A 15,944-nucleotide genomic window follows, 5' to 3' on the forward strand; every position below is an offset into this window, starting at 1 on the left:
TTCTAAGAGTTTTTAGTCTGATTCATTATGGTTTTAAATGGTTATATACTGTTTAATGAAAGAATTATTCAGGTGAGAGTAAAAATATTAAATTATGTTCCATCTTCAATATGTCTAAAACCACAGCAGCTGTTTTGATACTGACACTTCTGATTAAATCTCTAAGTGTTGCTTTATTTTGATACCCAGATTATTTAAGTAGAGTTTGTAAAAGCTGAGATTCACTTAGTTACATTTCAGCATGGGATTTAGAGTTTATTTTATTTTATTTACTGTATTTATTCATGTATAATACTAGAGATTTAACCATAAAAATCATCCATAAAGTGGGGGGATAGTATTATACACGGGATATTGATAATATGATTTCTATGCCTTTTAAGATCAAAAAATGATCGTATTTTACTCGAGATCGTATTTWTACACGAATACCTTATGTTTTAATGCAGTGTCGCTACCTTTCTCTCCACACACCACTTTGTCACGACTCATTAAAGAAATACAGACAAGAATCTGTTTGTTTTCATCCTTTTATTGAACTAATTTTCCACATCCTGAACTGGACGGCTCAGATGTTCCTGTGAAACAAGAAGAAATGAGGTTAGTTTGTGAAAACGGGATGTTTTCTGAGAAAGCTTCCGGCAGCAAATGAAACGTAACCAACCCCAGCAGCTGCCATTGCCTATTTATGGTTTGATTCAAACAAATCTGAATGTAGCCAGGAAGGATCTGAACTTTCAGTAAAACACTTTCTCTTCAGCAAATATGGAAATAATCCCACTCAGATTTCCTGTTTAGTGTCACTACAGGAGAACACAGATATGAAGTTGTTGACGTAGAAATGGTCTGTTTGGTTTTGCTCTGGACTCTGAGGCTGTTCATCACTAACACTGGATTACATTAATGACAGCAGAGTGTCCCAACATTAAAGACCAGATAAACTTGATTCTGATTTAAAACTTGACACTTCTCTGGAACACTCATGTCTCTGTTTGCTGTCAAACGCTACAACCTGCAGAACAGGTGAAAAAGTCAACAGCAGTCCACTCTGCTCTCTGAGCCAGCTGTTAGCTCCTCAGTCCTGTCAAACTATCATTTTTACAAACTGAGCTTGTTGAAAAATTACACAATCTCACTTCTACGTGTCTGAAATACTCCTTTAAGATGTGAAAACTCAGCAGAGAGAATGAAAGAGGAAACAAATACTGGATCAGAACTTTTCCATACTTTGCAACGACGCCGTCAGTCTTGGCCAACCTCAGGATGGAGTCATCAGACTCTCCCTGCAAGACAAAACCAGATCCAGGATCAGAACTGAGGCTGACCTTCATCTGCTGAAGGCTCACGTCTGCAGAATGAAATATATTGATCCCACATTCACCCACATCTGTAGCCCCTCTAACCAGATGTGTGTGAGCGAGGGACAAGTCTACTGGCAGGGTTACTATAGTTAACTAAAACTAAACAACAAAAACTGAAATTGAAAAAAAAAAAAAACAATTTAGTTAACTGAAATAAATAAAAACTAATAAAAATTTAAAAATAACTAACTGAAACCATATTTTTTTTTACAAAACTAACTGAAATTATGGATAGAATATCCCTAGTTTTTGTGTTTGTCAATTTATTTAAAGCCTTGTGGACTGAATAAACAAATCTTTCCTTTTTCTTCAAACCTAGCAGTTTTACATTAGCTGCAAGCAAATATAGCACCTCATGGTCCAGTATTGGTTCAGTGTGAGCAGAAATGTTTTCTACTTTTACGAGGACCATGAATAAATCGATGGGACTCTGTATTAATCACATCATTAAGTAATGCATTCAAGTTGGCTTAATGTTTTGAGTTTTATATTATTAGCCCACTAGGTGGCGCTCTGGTTTCACATTTGAAGGACATAATGTTGCCCCATTTGTCCCTCCCACAGAAACAGCCAAACTAAAGCTTGTAAAGCTTTAATCATGACTGTTTCTACAACCACCATCACCTACAGGAGCATCAGCTCCACCTGCAGACCACCACAAAACACCTGGACAGCCTCCAAAACCACTAATCTACAAAACAAATCTATATAAAAAGAGAAAAAGGCACTTCTTCTAAAAGTGCTACAAAAAACTTGTAGTTGTAGAGATTCACAAAATTTAAAATCGATATTTATTTCAGTGAGATAACTTTAAATAACAACAGGTTTACAATGAATAAAAATATGAATATTTGATATTTTTCAGTCAAATGAAGAGGTGGATCTTTAGATCAACTCAACCACAATTCACCCAACCAGTCTTACATGTATTTTGTGGACTTGGGAGCAGACGTTCGACCGTGTCCCTCAGGGAGTCCTGTGGGGCGTACTCTGGGAGTATGGGGTACCAGGCCCATTGATACGGGCTGTTAGGTCCCTGTACGACCGGTGTCTGAGTTTGGTCCGCATTGTAGTAAGTCGGACTCATTTCTGGTGAGAGTTTGACTCTGCCAAGGTTGCCCTTTGTCACCGATTCTGTTCAGAACTTTTATGGACAGAATTTCTAGGCACAGCCAAGGTGTTGAGGGGATCCTTTTTGGTGACCTTAGGATCACATCTCTGCTTTTTGCGGATGATGTGGTCCTTTTGGCCTCATCAGATCCTGATCTCCAGCTCCCACTGGAGCAGTTCTCAGCTGAGTGTGAAGCAGCTGGAATGAGGATCAGTGCCTCCAAATCCAAGACCATGGTCTTGAGCCGGGAAAGGGTAGAGCGCCTCCTTTGTTTCGGGGAAGAGGTTCTGCCCCAAGTGGGAGATTATCTTGGGGTAGGGCTGGGCAATATGAGGAAAATCTTATATCCCAATATATTTTGACTATATCGTGATAAACGATATATATTTGATACCTTCAAAAATCAATGAAAAAAATGATTAAAAATTGATCAAAAATCATTAGAATACTGAATCTGAACAAATTTAAATGTTTTATTTTAACCGGTTTAACCATAAGTTTCTTACGCAAGTGTTTTACAAATGGAATTACTGCCACAATCTTTTTGTCTACACTTCAGATCAGGTGTGTCAAACTCAAGTAACTGAGGACCATTATCCTGCATGTTTACCTTGTTTCTCTGCTCCAACACACCTGATTCAGTTAGGACTGCAACTAACAATTATTTTAATAATCGATTACCGGTAAATCTGTCTATTATTTTTTTGATTAATCAGCCAAATCATTAAAACACTTAATTACATAAATATAAGTAGATTTAAATTATTTTAATTCCTGTATAAATTAGGGAGGCAAGTTATCGATTAATGTGAAGTAGCCTGAAGTTGATTTATCTTAGACGGACTAACAATTAATTGATAAGCAGCAATTTTCTTAAAAACCAGAGTTTTCTATTGAATCAAGAAGGTCTTTTCATAAAATGAAGGTTTTTTTAAAAATAATATGCTAAATTAAAAAAAGCACATCATAAATATTTTCACAATTGATTTTGCCTGCTGTGTTAAACACTGGGGGAAAAAACACCCAAAAATGTGGATTACTCTTACATTAATAAACTTGGTTATAGTTATAAAACATAATACAGAAATTTAATAGGTTTCTGAATGAGGAAAACAGAGAAAAAGAATAAAATATGATTCTTAGATGTAAAACTATTATTAATTTATTATTATAATTAGAATTTATTTGCATTTAGAATTCATGATTTTTCTCTAATTCTTTATGTTTCGCTTCCTTCTTGTTGGTTCTGTCTGTGGCTAAAACGACCCAGTAAGCGGTTCTGAAGCAGCCCCCCATCCCTCCCCCCTCCCCTACTGAGTTAGACCAGGAGTTCTGCTCGCATCTTTTTTTTCCCTTCATCCTGAACCTTTTTGCTGCTTATCATAATAACTTTTGAGGCTCAGTTAGGAAAAAAAAAGACTGGTTTTAGATTTCTGGCCCAAGAGGAGAAAACAAATGGTGGACTGAGGTACATTTTTATTCGCCACAGGACGGGCTTCCTCTTTGCGACGCAGCTCGCTTCGGATCTACTTGGCCTAACAACACAATTTAAAAACTGGTTTAAAGATCGAAGTCTCTACTTTTCACTCGAGGGTCTCAGAGAGGGCGGATCTTTACAGGTAGATTGATTCAATAGAAAACTCTGGTTTTTAAGAAAATTGTGCTCTAAATCTTTAATAAACTCTTTAATAAACTATTTAATAAACTCTACATCATACACTGAAAAACTCAGAATACATCGAGTATATTCGATACATCGCCCACCCTTATCTCGGGGTCTTATTCACGAATGAGGGAAGAACGGAGCAGAAGATCAATAGATACAAATACTGACTTTAAAACATTTTTTAACTTGGCATAAATCTCACAACTATGATGTAAGCACGCTAACACAAATACTGCTCTAAATAAATATTGACAAAACTTGAAGTTAAAATGTAACCTTTAAAAAAAACTAAACAGTTCAATGTGTGTAAATATCTGAGGATAAAAGATGGTCAAAAATATTTTCCTTTACCCATGCAGATCAGTGACTGACTGATGTGCATGGGAAATGATATAAATGGGTCAGATTGTGATGTCAGGGATATCTGGGAGACCACACCGGTCTGAGCCCTCCTACATCTGACAACAAACCAGAGCTCAGAGTTAAACAACTTTGTATTCACAGCTTTCATTACAGAAAGAGAACAACCAGAACAAGAACACAAACATCTGAACACAGATCTTCTCACCATCCTTCTAATGGGTCCACAGATGGCGTAGGTCTTGAACTGACCGTTGAAGCGACCAGTCACCTTGTCAACCTGAAAAACACAAAGCATTGTGGGTACAAACACACAAACATTTGAACCACTGCTCAACATCACACCGAAAGGATCTGCTGCTCCACAGTCTGATTGCTTTCAGAACCAAGAAAAATATATTTTCCTGCTGACGTCAGAATGATGAAAACAGCAGCAACACATCAGGTGTTTGGGATTTACATGAAACTGAACCTCAGCATCTGATCACTGCAGAGAAGTGATGGGTCAGTCGTGAACATTTCGGCTCCAAGAGCCGGCTATTTGAAGTGAACGATGGGAGCTGGCTCCCCACTGAGAGCCATTCTCTTTTTTTTTTTTAATTTAATAAAAGCCATGGACATAACAGACGCAGGTACACGTGGGAGATGTCTCCCACAATTCCTGTATCTGTGCCCTCTGTCGCCTGCACTTTTTTATCCATTCCAACTGTTTAATCTCTTATTAAAAGGCGGTAACGTGTTTTTCTGAGCCGTCTTTAAACGTATCATGAGCTAACAGTGGTGTTTACACCTGTGGATCACCGAGGGGAGACGTGCTGCTGCAGAGCTACACCGTGTGGGTCAGAAACCAGCTGGAACCAGCAAAAAGCAAAAACTTTACAGAGTTTTTGCCAAACAAACCATGTAAGTTGAGTCATGCTGTTGGAGGTGTCCAATGTAAGCTAAATTATTGAGTTAATACATGCCAATATGACTACCGGTAGTTATTGAGTAGATTACTATTGTTACTTTTGTTACATCCCTCGCTAGTTAACGCTATGAGAAAAACCCAATTCTTTTTTGTTTCTGTACAGAAGTTGTGCTCCCTTGCTTTCCACATATTTAAAACAAATCTTTAATTTCATTATAAAAGGAGCAAAGTCAGGAAGGAGACATTAGCAGATCCAGCAGCATAATGMTGATGATGCAGAGTCTTCTCAGGTAAGGACAGATCAGGACAGATCCACAGATATTGCAGAATTACACTTATTCACAGTCCAAAACATTTTTTATTTTGTTGTTGTTTCCACTTAGATTCAAAATTTAAATGGATCTGATAATATTATTTTGTAATATAGTTAACTGAGAGATGACTGTTTTAGTTCAAAAGCAAAAAACTGACATGAATGTTTAAAGATGTAGTTTATATTTACATTTTTTTGTTGTTCATTATTTTTAAATATTTGACCATGGCATCATTTTCTTAAAGGCAGCAGGTATATGACATGACAGTTTCCTTTAGCCTGATAATTTTGCACATTCATGTTATCACATTTAAATAAACGTCCCCTCAAAGGCCCAGCATAGCAATCAAAGTTAATAAGAAAGAAAATTTGAATAAAATATTAAACAAAATAATTTAAAGTAACTTGACTGCTGACAACAAAACAAATACAAAACAGGCAATTATAAGAAGTCTCAAAAAACACTTTCATCATTCAGGGACTACCTTAGGCTAAATCTGGTGCAATGCATCAAATTATGTTTTAATTGCTCACTTTCCCGAACAAAAATAAATAAATTCATTCATTCATTCATTCATGTTTTCTAAGTTAAAGGCACAGTGTGTAAGATTTGTTGTTTTCAGCGACATCTAGTGGTTGAATCATCCTCCCTCCACCCCCCCACCCCAAAACACAAAGGAGTTGCTACGGTGTCTCTCAGGTGTCAAAAACCTTTGATAATTCCAACCGYGATGTCTACCAGCAGCTTCAGGGCTAGTGATGTTTCAAGTGGTAAGATATGAGCTTTAATAAGTAAAATTATATCAGCTATGTTTACAAGCACAAAATGTTTTAATCAGATTGAAATGTATTCAAATTAAATAATCCGAATGTACTGTTTACATGGACACAATCCGATCATGAAAAGTGTTTACATGCACCGGAGTTTTATTCAGAATAAAAGTCCGGACATGCGCAGTGTTGTAAACATTCAGCTCTACTTCTGTTACAAACGTAAACAAAGCTCCTCTGTGCGCTCAGGACGGACCCGTGTCAGCTTTTAATAACGGTAGAGACGTCGTTACTCCTCGGTTGAGCTGCAGCCTGCAGATGAAGCAATACGTGTTTTTTATTTTTAGCGAAGCAACGTTGGCTGTTTGCCTCCTTTTTCATCTGTTAAGAGAGCGAGGAGGAAAAGTTCTGCACGATGCTGCGCAGCTGGAGCGCTGCTGGCCCACCGGGTGAAGTCAGCAGACATGCGCACACAGGTCAGTTTTCTACAATCAGAATAAGATGATCCGATTAAGTGTTTACATAAACCTCATTCTGATTATCAAATCGGCATAACCCACCCTTTTCATTCGGATTAAAAATTCATTCGGATCGAGCTCAATCAGATCAGAATAATCGGAGCGAGCTGTTTACATGACGCTGTTTGCATGACGCATTCTTATTCCGAACGGCCGTTTAATCCGTTTAATTTACTTTTGTCCACAAACAGGTGGAAAAACATAATTTCATGTTTTCAGCATTTAAGAGTGGCCGATAAGAACTGGTGCAAATTCATTTTTAAATAAAAATCCATCGGATTAAATTAAAGTTAGTGAAACTGTTTTGTTTTTTTTTTGTTTCAGTTTTACTGTCATCCACCCGATCAACAAAAATACTGGAGAACATTTGAGAACGCATCTGTTAATGTGTCAAAAGTTCAGCCTGTGATCCGATGAGGTCATTATTTGAGGGTTACCTCAGCGATGTTCAGCTGGATGGAAGCGTGGTCCTTGGCTCCGATGATTCTGTTGCTTGCTGAGCTGCAACAGTAGAGAAGAAGTTTACCCTGATGTCAGAGGCTGAGTCCACATGGAAAGCTGTGTGAAGCTGACACCCCACCCACACAAAAAATAAAAACTAGTAAGCGGATTGGTTAGTGCTTCGTTTGTGCAGGTTTGTGCAGTTAAAATGASCGTTTGTGCTGTTATAGTTTTTGAGATATTAAGCATTATGTCTTTAGGTCATTAASACGTTATAATCCCCCCCAGCAAGCTCCAAAATTAACCAAAGTAGTCTACATTATTAGTGCTTCGTTTGTGCATGTTTGTGCAGTTCAAATCAGCGTTTGTGCTGTAATACTTTTAGAGATATTACTAGTTTTTAGTGTAAGCCGATGACGTCATCGTCCCCACAGCAACTTCCGGAATGGTGACGTCATCGGGCCAATTTTTAACTTCAAATATCTCGAAAACTAAAGCTGCACAAACGACAGTTTTTACWGCACAAACCTGCACAAACGGAGCACTAACGAACTAGCCCACTTTGGTTTACTTTTGAAGCGATATGGGGTGATGGTGAACTSTAGATGACCAAATACATAATATTTAATATCTCGGAAACCAAAATTGCACAAACGACCATTTTAACGGCACAAACCTGCACAAACGGAGCACTAACCATTCTGACTATTTGATTAATTTTTTGACGTGGGTGGGGTGTCAGCTTCACACAGCTCACATGGAAACACTTTCATTTGTTTCCATATATATCCCTTTAAACAGCAGTTTGTAGACAGGCTGTCTGTAGACACAAGACTGAAACAAAATGAAACTCATGTTTTCACAAGAAGAGCTCCTCTGCAGTCTGACTCAGAGTCAATGTAAAACTAAAATCTAACGGATTTAGCTGCTCTACATCCCACACTTTATTTAAAGACATTTATTTTTGWAATGTGGTTCTGAACAATTTATATATTGTATGTAATATCTTGTCAGTCTTTGTCTTTAAAGACATTAATGATGGCTCACATCTGTAACATCTGTACAGGTTTAAACAGACGCAGGAACCAGACGGTCTGACTCCTACACCTTCATGAACAGTAACAACYATGTCGTTACTGCAGCTCAACTGAACATGCATATTCAGTTGCATGCAGTATGCATGTTCATGCATATTTTCTATTTGAAAGTTTGGACTCAGTTTCTTTTTTTTTAAGACATTTTAAGTCAATTTCTGAGTTGTTTTTTTATTACGAATGTTAAAAATTAGGGGTACAGGCTTATAGTTATCGGCACGATATCAGGGAATTATGACGTCATACTTATTGGTCCGATATCATAACAAATAGAACCAATAATATACGTTTGCCAGCACGGCGATGAGAATGCGTGTTTATTTTTATACTTTTTGGTCAAGCCGCTTCCTGTCCGGCACAACCCGAGCAGAGTTCAAGTGGCGTTGGAAAAAACTACTTTCTCACTAGAAAAGTAATAAGAATACTCCGTGATGAAAAACAACCAGTCATTTTAAGAGTTATTAATATTATTTTACCAATTAACCATGTACGTTACACACAAACTTTATAATTATAAACATAAAAAAGTCGGAACAACTACTCCCAACTTGGGAACATGTAATGTACGTTATCTCCTGAATGCAGCACAGAGGCCGCGCTGCTAAAATGCTAACAACAACAAGCTAGCATTTAAGAACTCATCGGGACTTAAATYATTCCTGAGGAYTTTGACAAATCCAATAAATTAGCCAGAGAGGAGACAAATCTCAAACACTTTGATGATGGAAAGGATGGAGGTGACAAGCAGCCCTTCACCCTCGTTAGTGCGTTATCTGTTTTGAACTTGCAGAATGACTTTTTCTTTTTTTTAGATCTGAGATCAGTGTTAAAAAAGTCTTATTTTAATATAATTAATGTGTCTTATTTAAAAAGGTGGCCATTTGAGAAATTGTTTTGATATATTTTAAGAAATGTTTGTTTATTAAGAGTTTATTTCAAATAGTATAATTTACAGTGNCTTTTTTCCTCTCCTGGTTTTTGTTTATTTACAGAGTTTGCTTTACTAAAATTACAACTTAACTGATAAATTTAAAAAAAACCCTAATTGAACAGGAAGTGGAGAATAAATCATGTAGCAGCTGAGTCTGGTGTAAACTTTGTGTTTTAATTGTGTTGGTTTGTTGCCAGAACACGGCCCATTTTGTGTCGTTTGTTTCAGGGATAATTAAAGCCTCATTATCTCCAGGTCCAGGAAAAAACCAGAGCTTCTGAAACACATCGACTTCTTGTTTTCCTTCTTAGTCCTCATCTAATTAAGCATCAGCAGCTCCTTTTTTCTCCTAAATGAACTAAATACAATCAGGAGAAAACCTTATTTTCAAGCTCCTTAAAGTTCCTGTGACGTACGTTTCATTTAAGTACAAAAAAAATCAAAGAAAACATCTTTATTTTTAAGAAACTTAGCATAATTTTACCTCAAAGCAAAACAGGAAGTGACATCAAAGGGGAACTCTTTAAGAAAAGAGTTTGTTTTTTGTTTATTGAAACAATATTTAAACTCTSACTCTTCATCTCTGATAGACTCAAAATAATCTAAAACATCAGATTCTTCTCTGTTAGTTATAGAAGCAACACTCAGACAGTCCCCTATGACATCACTTCCTGTTACTTCACAGGCGAATATCTCAATAAGTGTTTGTCTCAGCATTGTGGATTTTTTTTTTGCAATATTTTATCTAAGTTTTCTTTCCATAAATGCTTTTGTATTTATTAAAGAAAAATGATGTGACAGGCACTTTAAAGTGATGGAATTAAGTTTTCTGGCTTTCTGGGTCAGAAAAGTCACTTTTCGTCTCAAATAAAACATTTCTCTGAAGTAGCTCAAGTCGAGGACAAAATGGCCGCTCATCCGGTGATTAAAAAAGTTGTACTAAAACTGAACAAGTACACAGTGAGGTTCTGTGGAAAAMGTTAGWAYCAGTGAATATCTTACCTGTCARAGYTAGCTCTTTGGACAACRTTTACTTCTGTTTTGATGAGCTACTGGTCTAAGCAGGACCYAAACAAAAGGGATCACAGTTGTTTTAAAGTAGCTCATATTTAAACATTATGCAATATATTTTTTATGAGAACTGGCAACTTCTCAGATTGTTTAATAAAAAAAAATCACAATATTTTTTACCAGTTCTCGTAGAGATCTTTTAATCATTAAATATTTTTGATAAAGTATATTGACATAACATTATTTTTCAGGTTTAAAACAGCTGAAACTCTCAACATCAGATCATTTTAATCTAAATTTTGGCATGAAAGGTGGCTGACGATATGTATTCCTTTTTATTTTCACAGAAATGGGAGTTTTTTTTCTTCTGGATAATCCACGTGGTGGAAAGTTGGCAGTATTGTAAGAAATAAGATGAATCTTTATAAAATATTTAAAGATTATTACTGCTTTAAGATGACTATAGTCACTTTGGTCCTCGCTTTGTTCATGCTAGCCGTTAGCTCATCAGCACAGTAAGAGTTAAACTCAGTTAATCTCAGCTGAGGCCCTTTGAAGAGTTATCTACAACAGGTAAGATATCAGCTGTTRATAACTGCTCTACAGGACCCCCGTTTGGAAAGATCTGAACCATTTCTTCAAACGTTTCTTTGTCAAATCTAACAGAAGAGTCCAAACTGAGTCGCAAAGATAATTTATGTTCATCAAAGAGATAAATAAAACAAATAAAATATATTTATCTGATGTGATTAAATAAAGAAAGAGCAGGTAAAGGAMCCACAGAACCCCTCGCTGACACGTCTGATCATGTTTGTCTTTTGTCTGAACAGACGTTTAGCAAACATGTAGAAAAATCACAGCACTTATTTTAATAAATTTCCCACAGTTAGAGCCAACGTGTTGATATGAATTATTTATTTTACCGTACGGCCWTTTCGATTACAGCGAGATAAAAACACAAGTTGGGCTTTATCGCACATAAAATCCAGATTGATGCAGTTCCATTAAAGCTTCACGCTGGAACTGTATAAATATATAATTCATAAGAAGTGAAAGAGACAGAATGGCTTTCATAAAGCAACAGAATAAAAGTCTKCGTCTGAAATGTGGAAAAATAAAAATATTATTGGAGTGAATCAGCCCAACAGAAAGACATTAAAACCTAACGGTGTGTGTTACCTCGGTGATAAAAAGCTCCGTTTTTTATTTTATTGTTACCTCAGAAAACAGACAATTAGTTTGTTGTGTTTAGGAAATAAATGCCAGATCCGATCAAATAAAAATAATGATAATAAAAAATAAAGATGGATATTAAACCTTGAACTCAGGGACTGTCAGGCGGCTGTTTGGAAATGATTATTAGGATAAAATCATCTTGAAGGCGACACTCCTGAGCTGATTTGTTGAATTTAAAGATAAATTAAACACATTTAATGTTCAGGAAACAACTTAAACCTGGTCTGAGAAACACCAGACAAATATAGTTTTATTGCATTTACACTTTGGGTTAATAAAAACAACTCAGCATATAATATCTTTATTTTCTATTGTGTTTTACTTGTTGTAATTATAGATTTACTCAGATTATTGACTTACGTCGCTTTATTTTTGTTTAATTTATTCTGAATGTTGTCACCGTTAATCTTGTCACGAAATGGTTAAAAACAGAAAAAGTCAACATTAGAAAATGTTCAAATAAAAACTTTTAGCCAAGAAGAAAGTTCTGTGTTTGAAATGAGAGAAACGTGGATGTTCTTGTCATTTAGTGATGCATTGTGGGTCGATTTTACTACTTTTAGCTAGCATTGTGCAACCTTTAGCTTGTAGCTAGTGTTTGCTTTGATCTCTTTTACTACTGTTAGCGTTAGGCTAGTGTTTTGTTACCTTTAGCTTCTAGTTAGCGTATTGATACCTTTAGCTGGTCGTGTGCTTTTTTTGCTAGCATTTTGCAGCTTTTTTCTTCCAGCCACTGTCTTTTGATTTAAAAAAAACTAGTCTTTTGCTGTTGCTAGCTTTAGGCTAGCTTTTTGTTACTTTCAGCAAGTCATTTGTGACTATTAGCTAACCTTGTACTCTCTTTTAGCTAGCATTTTGTGGCTTTTTACTTCTGGCCAGTGACTTAATTCCTTGTGCTCTTTTAGTTAGCACTTTGCTACTTTTGACTTCTAAACAATGTTTGCTTCTTTCGGCTCTTTAACAAGTCTTCTGCTATTGTTAGCTTTAGACTAGCTTATACTAACATTTAACTAGCATTTTGTGACTTTTAATTTCTAGCTAGCCTTGTGCTCTTTTAGTTAGCACTTTGCTACTCTTGACTTCTAAACAATGTTTGCTTCTTTCGGCTCTTTGACAAGTCTTCTGCCATTGTTAGCTTTAGCTTTTACTAACTTTTAACTAGCATTTTGTGACCTTTTACTTCTAGCCAGTGGCTTAGTTTCTAGCTAGCCTTGTGCTCTTTTAGTTAGCTTTTTGCTACGCTTGACTTCTAATCAATGTTTGCTTCTTTCGGCTCTTTAACTAGTCTTTTGCTATTGTTAGCTTTAGGCTAGCTTTTTGTAACTTTTAGCAAATCTTTTGTGACTATTAGCTAAACTTGTGCTCTCTTTTAGCTAGCATTTTGCGGCTTTTTTACTTCTAGCCAGTGACTTAATTTCTAGCTAGCCTTGTGCTCTTTTAGTTAGCACTTTGCTACTCTTGACTTCTAAACAATGTTTGCTTCTTTCGGCTCTTTAACAAGTCTTCTGCTATTGTTAGCTTTAGACTAGCTTTTACTAACTTTGAACTATCATTTTCTGACTTTTAATTTCTAGCTAGCTGTTAGTTTTTAGCTACTGCTCTTTTTTTAGCTAGCATTTTGCTACTCTTGACCTCTAGTCAATTTTGGCTTCTTCTAGCTCTTTTTTTTATTAGCCATTTGCTATTGCTAGCTTTTTTGCGACTTTTAAGGGCTCGACACACAGGGAGCGACAAACGACAGCGATTAACGGCTGTCATCGCAACCAGAGTGAAACCCGACACACGGGTGCGATAGCGATGGCAGCGTTGCGAATCGCACTCTTGGGTCGCTTGTCTTCACGAAATTTAATTGATTCTTCTACTGCTTCTTGTAAAGGTTATTGGTGGTTCGCAAAAAAAGGGTGGGGGTGCATTACGGACATGTAAACTAAACAAAACTTGCGATGCTAATATTGAAAAACAAACGCACACCAAGATATGACTTTATGAGGAAAAACTTACTGGATAACTTCACCCTGGCGCCAACAAATTCCTACAAAGCTGCCATTTTTAGTAATCACTTGGTGAAGGTTCATATAAAACTAGAAAGTTTGACAGAGCTAAAATAACGTTGAAAGTGTTAGCTAATTGCAGTATGTAGCTTATCTCTTCTCATTGGTCAGTCAATGAAACCCTCGCTGATTGGTTGTACGCCAAGTGACAGCAACAAAAGTTGAACATTTTTCAACTTTCATATGTGACGTCGCAAGCTTGCGTGTGCACGTCTACAAGTACGAGCGCGAATTTTCACACGCACGACTTTCGCCGGTTGCTTCGTTGGAGATGGGCAAACAATTGTCACCTCACCGCACAGGCTCCATAGGAAATGAATGGAGAGCGACGTCGCCTCCCGTGTGTCGAGCCATTAACCCATCATTTTATTACTTTGTTTCTAGCTAGCCTTGTGCTCTTTTAGCTAGCATTTTGCTACTCTTGACTTCTAGCCAGTGTTTCGCGTTTTCAGCTTTTTTGCTTCTAATGTCCTGTTCTTTAAGTTTTAATTCAGTGTTAAACTTTTCAGTTATTTCAGCTGTTATTCAGCTCGTTGTTCATGTTGCATTTTCAAACAAAATGTAAACAGGTTGTTTTAAAGCACTGTCTACAACAGGTAAGATGTTTATTGCTCATAACCATTTCACAAAATCCCACAACCAGAACTATCCCTTCAAACAGCCCAAACATAACTTTATTGTTATTTTTGCACCAAAGCTTTAATTGAAAATGTGTTGACATGATCAGAAGCAGATTCCAGCTGCAGGTGAAACCTCTGGATTCCTGTAAATGTGAAGCTAAACGCAGGTGGAGGTGTGTGAACCTAATGGAGCTTTATTTAGTGAATAAAGCCTCGTCATGAGTATTTGCTCTCAGATAAAGCGGCAGTGAGAAACACGCGGTCAGATGTCTCCTCTTTCATATCGATTGAAGGGCTCCTCTCTGTTTGATGGAGGATTTATTGCCGAGCGGCGCTGACAGGCAGGATGGAGTTATTTTAGATGAAGCTTTATTTAACAAGGATAGTCCCGGAGGAGAGAGGAAGGCCAGCAGAAGAAGAGACAGGGAGAGGTTAAAGGCTAAAGGTCAGAGGTCATCACGCAGCGTGGAAACAGCTGAAGGAGACGGGACGTGACTCGGCTTATCTCTGTTCCTGCCGTCACACAGTTTGACTTTTTTCTGGGTTTCTCTCACTTTTGATTCTTATTTGTCTTGTGACCTTTGACCTCTGTTCAGTTTGTTACTGGAAAGAGTTCAAAAATAGACTATTTCTAGGATTTAGTTTCTAGTCCAGACAGACGAGGCATTTGAGCAGATTGTCTTTTTAAATTTGACGGGTAAAGGGTGAAGGGTCATTTTAGCTCGTAGGCTTTGTTGTGTTAGCATGTAAGTTTGCTAGAGTTAGCTTGTAGGTTTTGTAGTGTTAGCTCGTAGGATTTGTAGTGTTAGCTCATAGGTTTGGTAGTGTTAGCTTGTAGGTTTGGTAGTGTTAGTTCGTAGGTTTGGTAGTGTTAGTTCGTAGGTCTGGTAGTGTTAGCTCGTAGGTTTGGTAGTGTTAGCTCGTAGGTTTGGTAGTGTTAGTTCGTAGGTTTGGTAGTGTTAGCTCGTAGGTTTGGTAGTGTTAGTTCGTAGGTTTGGTAGTGTTAGCTCATAAGTTTTGTAGTGTTAGCTCGTAGGTTTGTAGTGTTAGCTCGTAGGTTTGTAGTGTTAGCTCGTAGGTTTGTTAATGTTAGCTTGTAGGTTTGGTAGGGTTAGCTTGTGGGTTTGGTACTTTTAGCTTGTTGGCTTGTTAGTGTTAGCTCGTAGCTTTGGTAGTGTGAGCTCATATGTTTGGTAGTGTTAGCTCACATGTTTTGCAGTGTTAGCTCACATGTTTTGTAGTGTTAGCTCATAGGTTTGGTAGTGTTAGCTCATAGGTTTTGTAGTGTTAGCTCATATGTTTGGTAGTGTTAGCTCACATGTTTTGCAGTGTTAGCTCACATGTTTTGCAGTGTTAGCTCATAGGTTTGGTAGTGTTAGCTCATAGGTTTGGTAGTGTTAGCTCATAGGTTTGGTAGTGTTAGCTCACATGTTTTGTAGTGTTAGCTCATAGGTTTGGTAGTGTTAGCTCATAGGTTTGGTAGTGTTAGCTCATAGGTTTGGTAGTGTTAGCTCATAGGTTTGGTAGTGTTAGCTCATAGGTTTGGTAGT

At 37.1% G+C, this 15,944-nt stretch overlaps 1 protein-coding gene across 1 annotated transcript; it reads right to left on the minus strand.

Annotated features, from left to right (window-relative positions):
• Positions 1-512: 512 nt before the first annotated feature.
• rps21 (ribosomal protein S21) lies at positions 513-7,511 on the minus strand (the record flags this gene model as incomplete). Its single annotated transcript, XM_014020592.1, is given in 4 exon segments — positions 513-578; positions 1,228-1,283; positions 4,707-4,778; positions 7,448-7,511. Coding segments are annotated over 4 exon segments (202 nt in total), but the record flags the coding sequence as incomplete, so codon positions are not given.
• Positions 7,512-15,944: the final 8,433 nt, after the last annotated feature.

This window comes from Austrofundulus limnaeus, unplaced genomic scaffold (genome assembly GCF_001266775.1).
Source record: "Austrofundulus limnaeus strain Quisiro unplaced genomic scaffold, Austrofundulus_limnaeus-1.0 Scaffold259, whole genome shotgun sequence".
Lineage (NCBI taxonomy): Eukaryota > Metazoa > Chordata > Actinopteri > Cyprinodontiformes > Rivulidae > Austrofundulus > Austrofundulus limnaeus.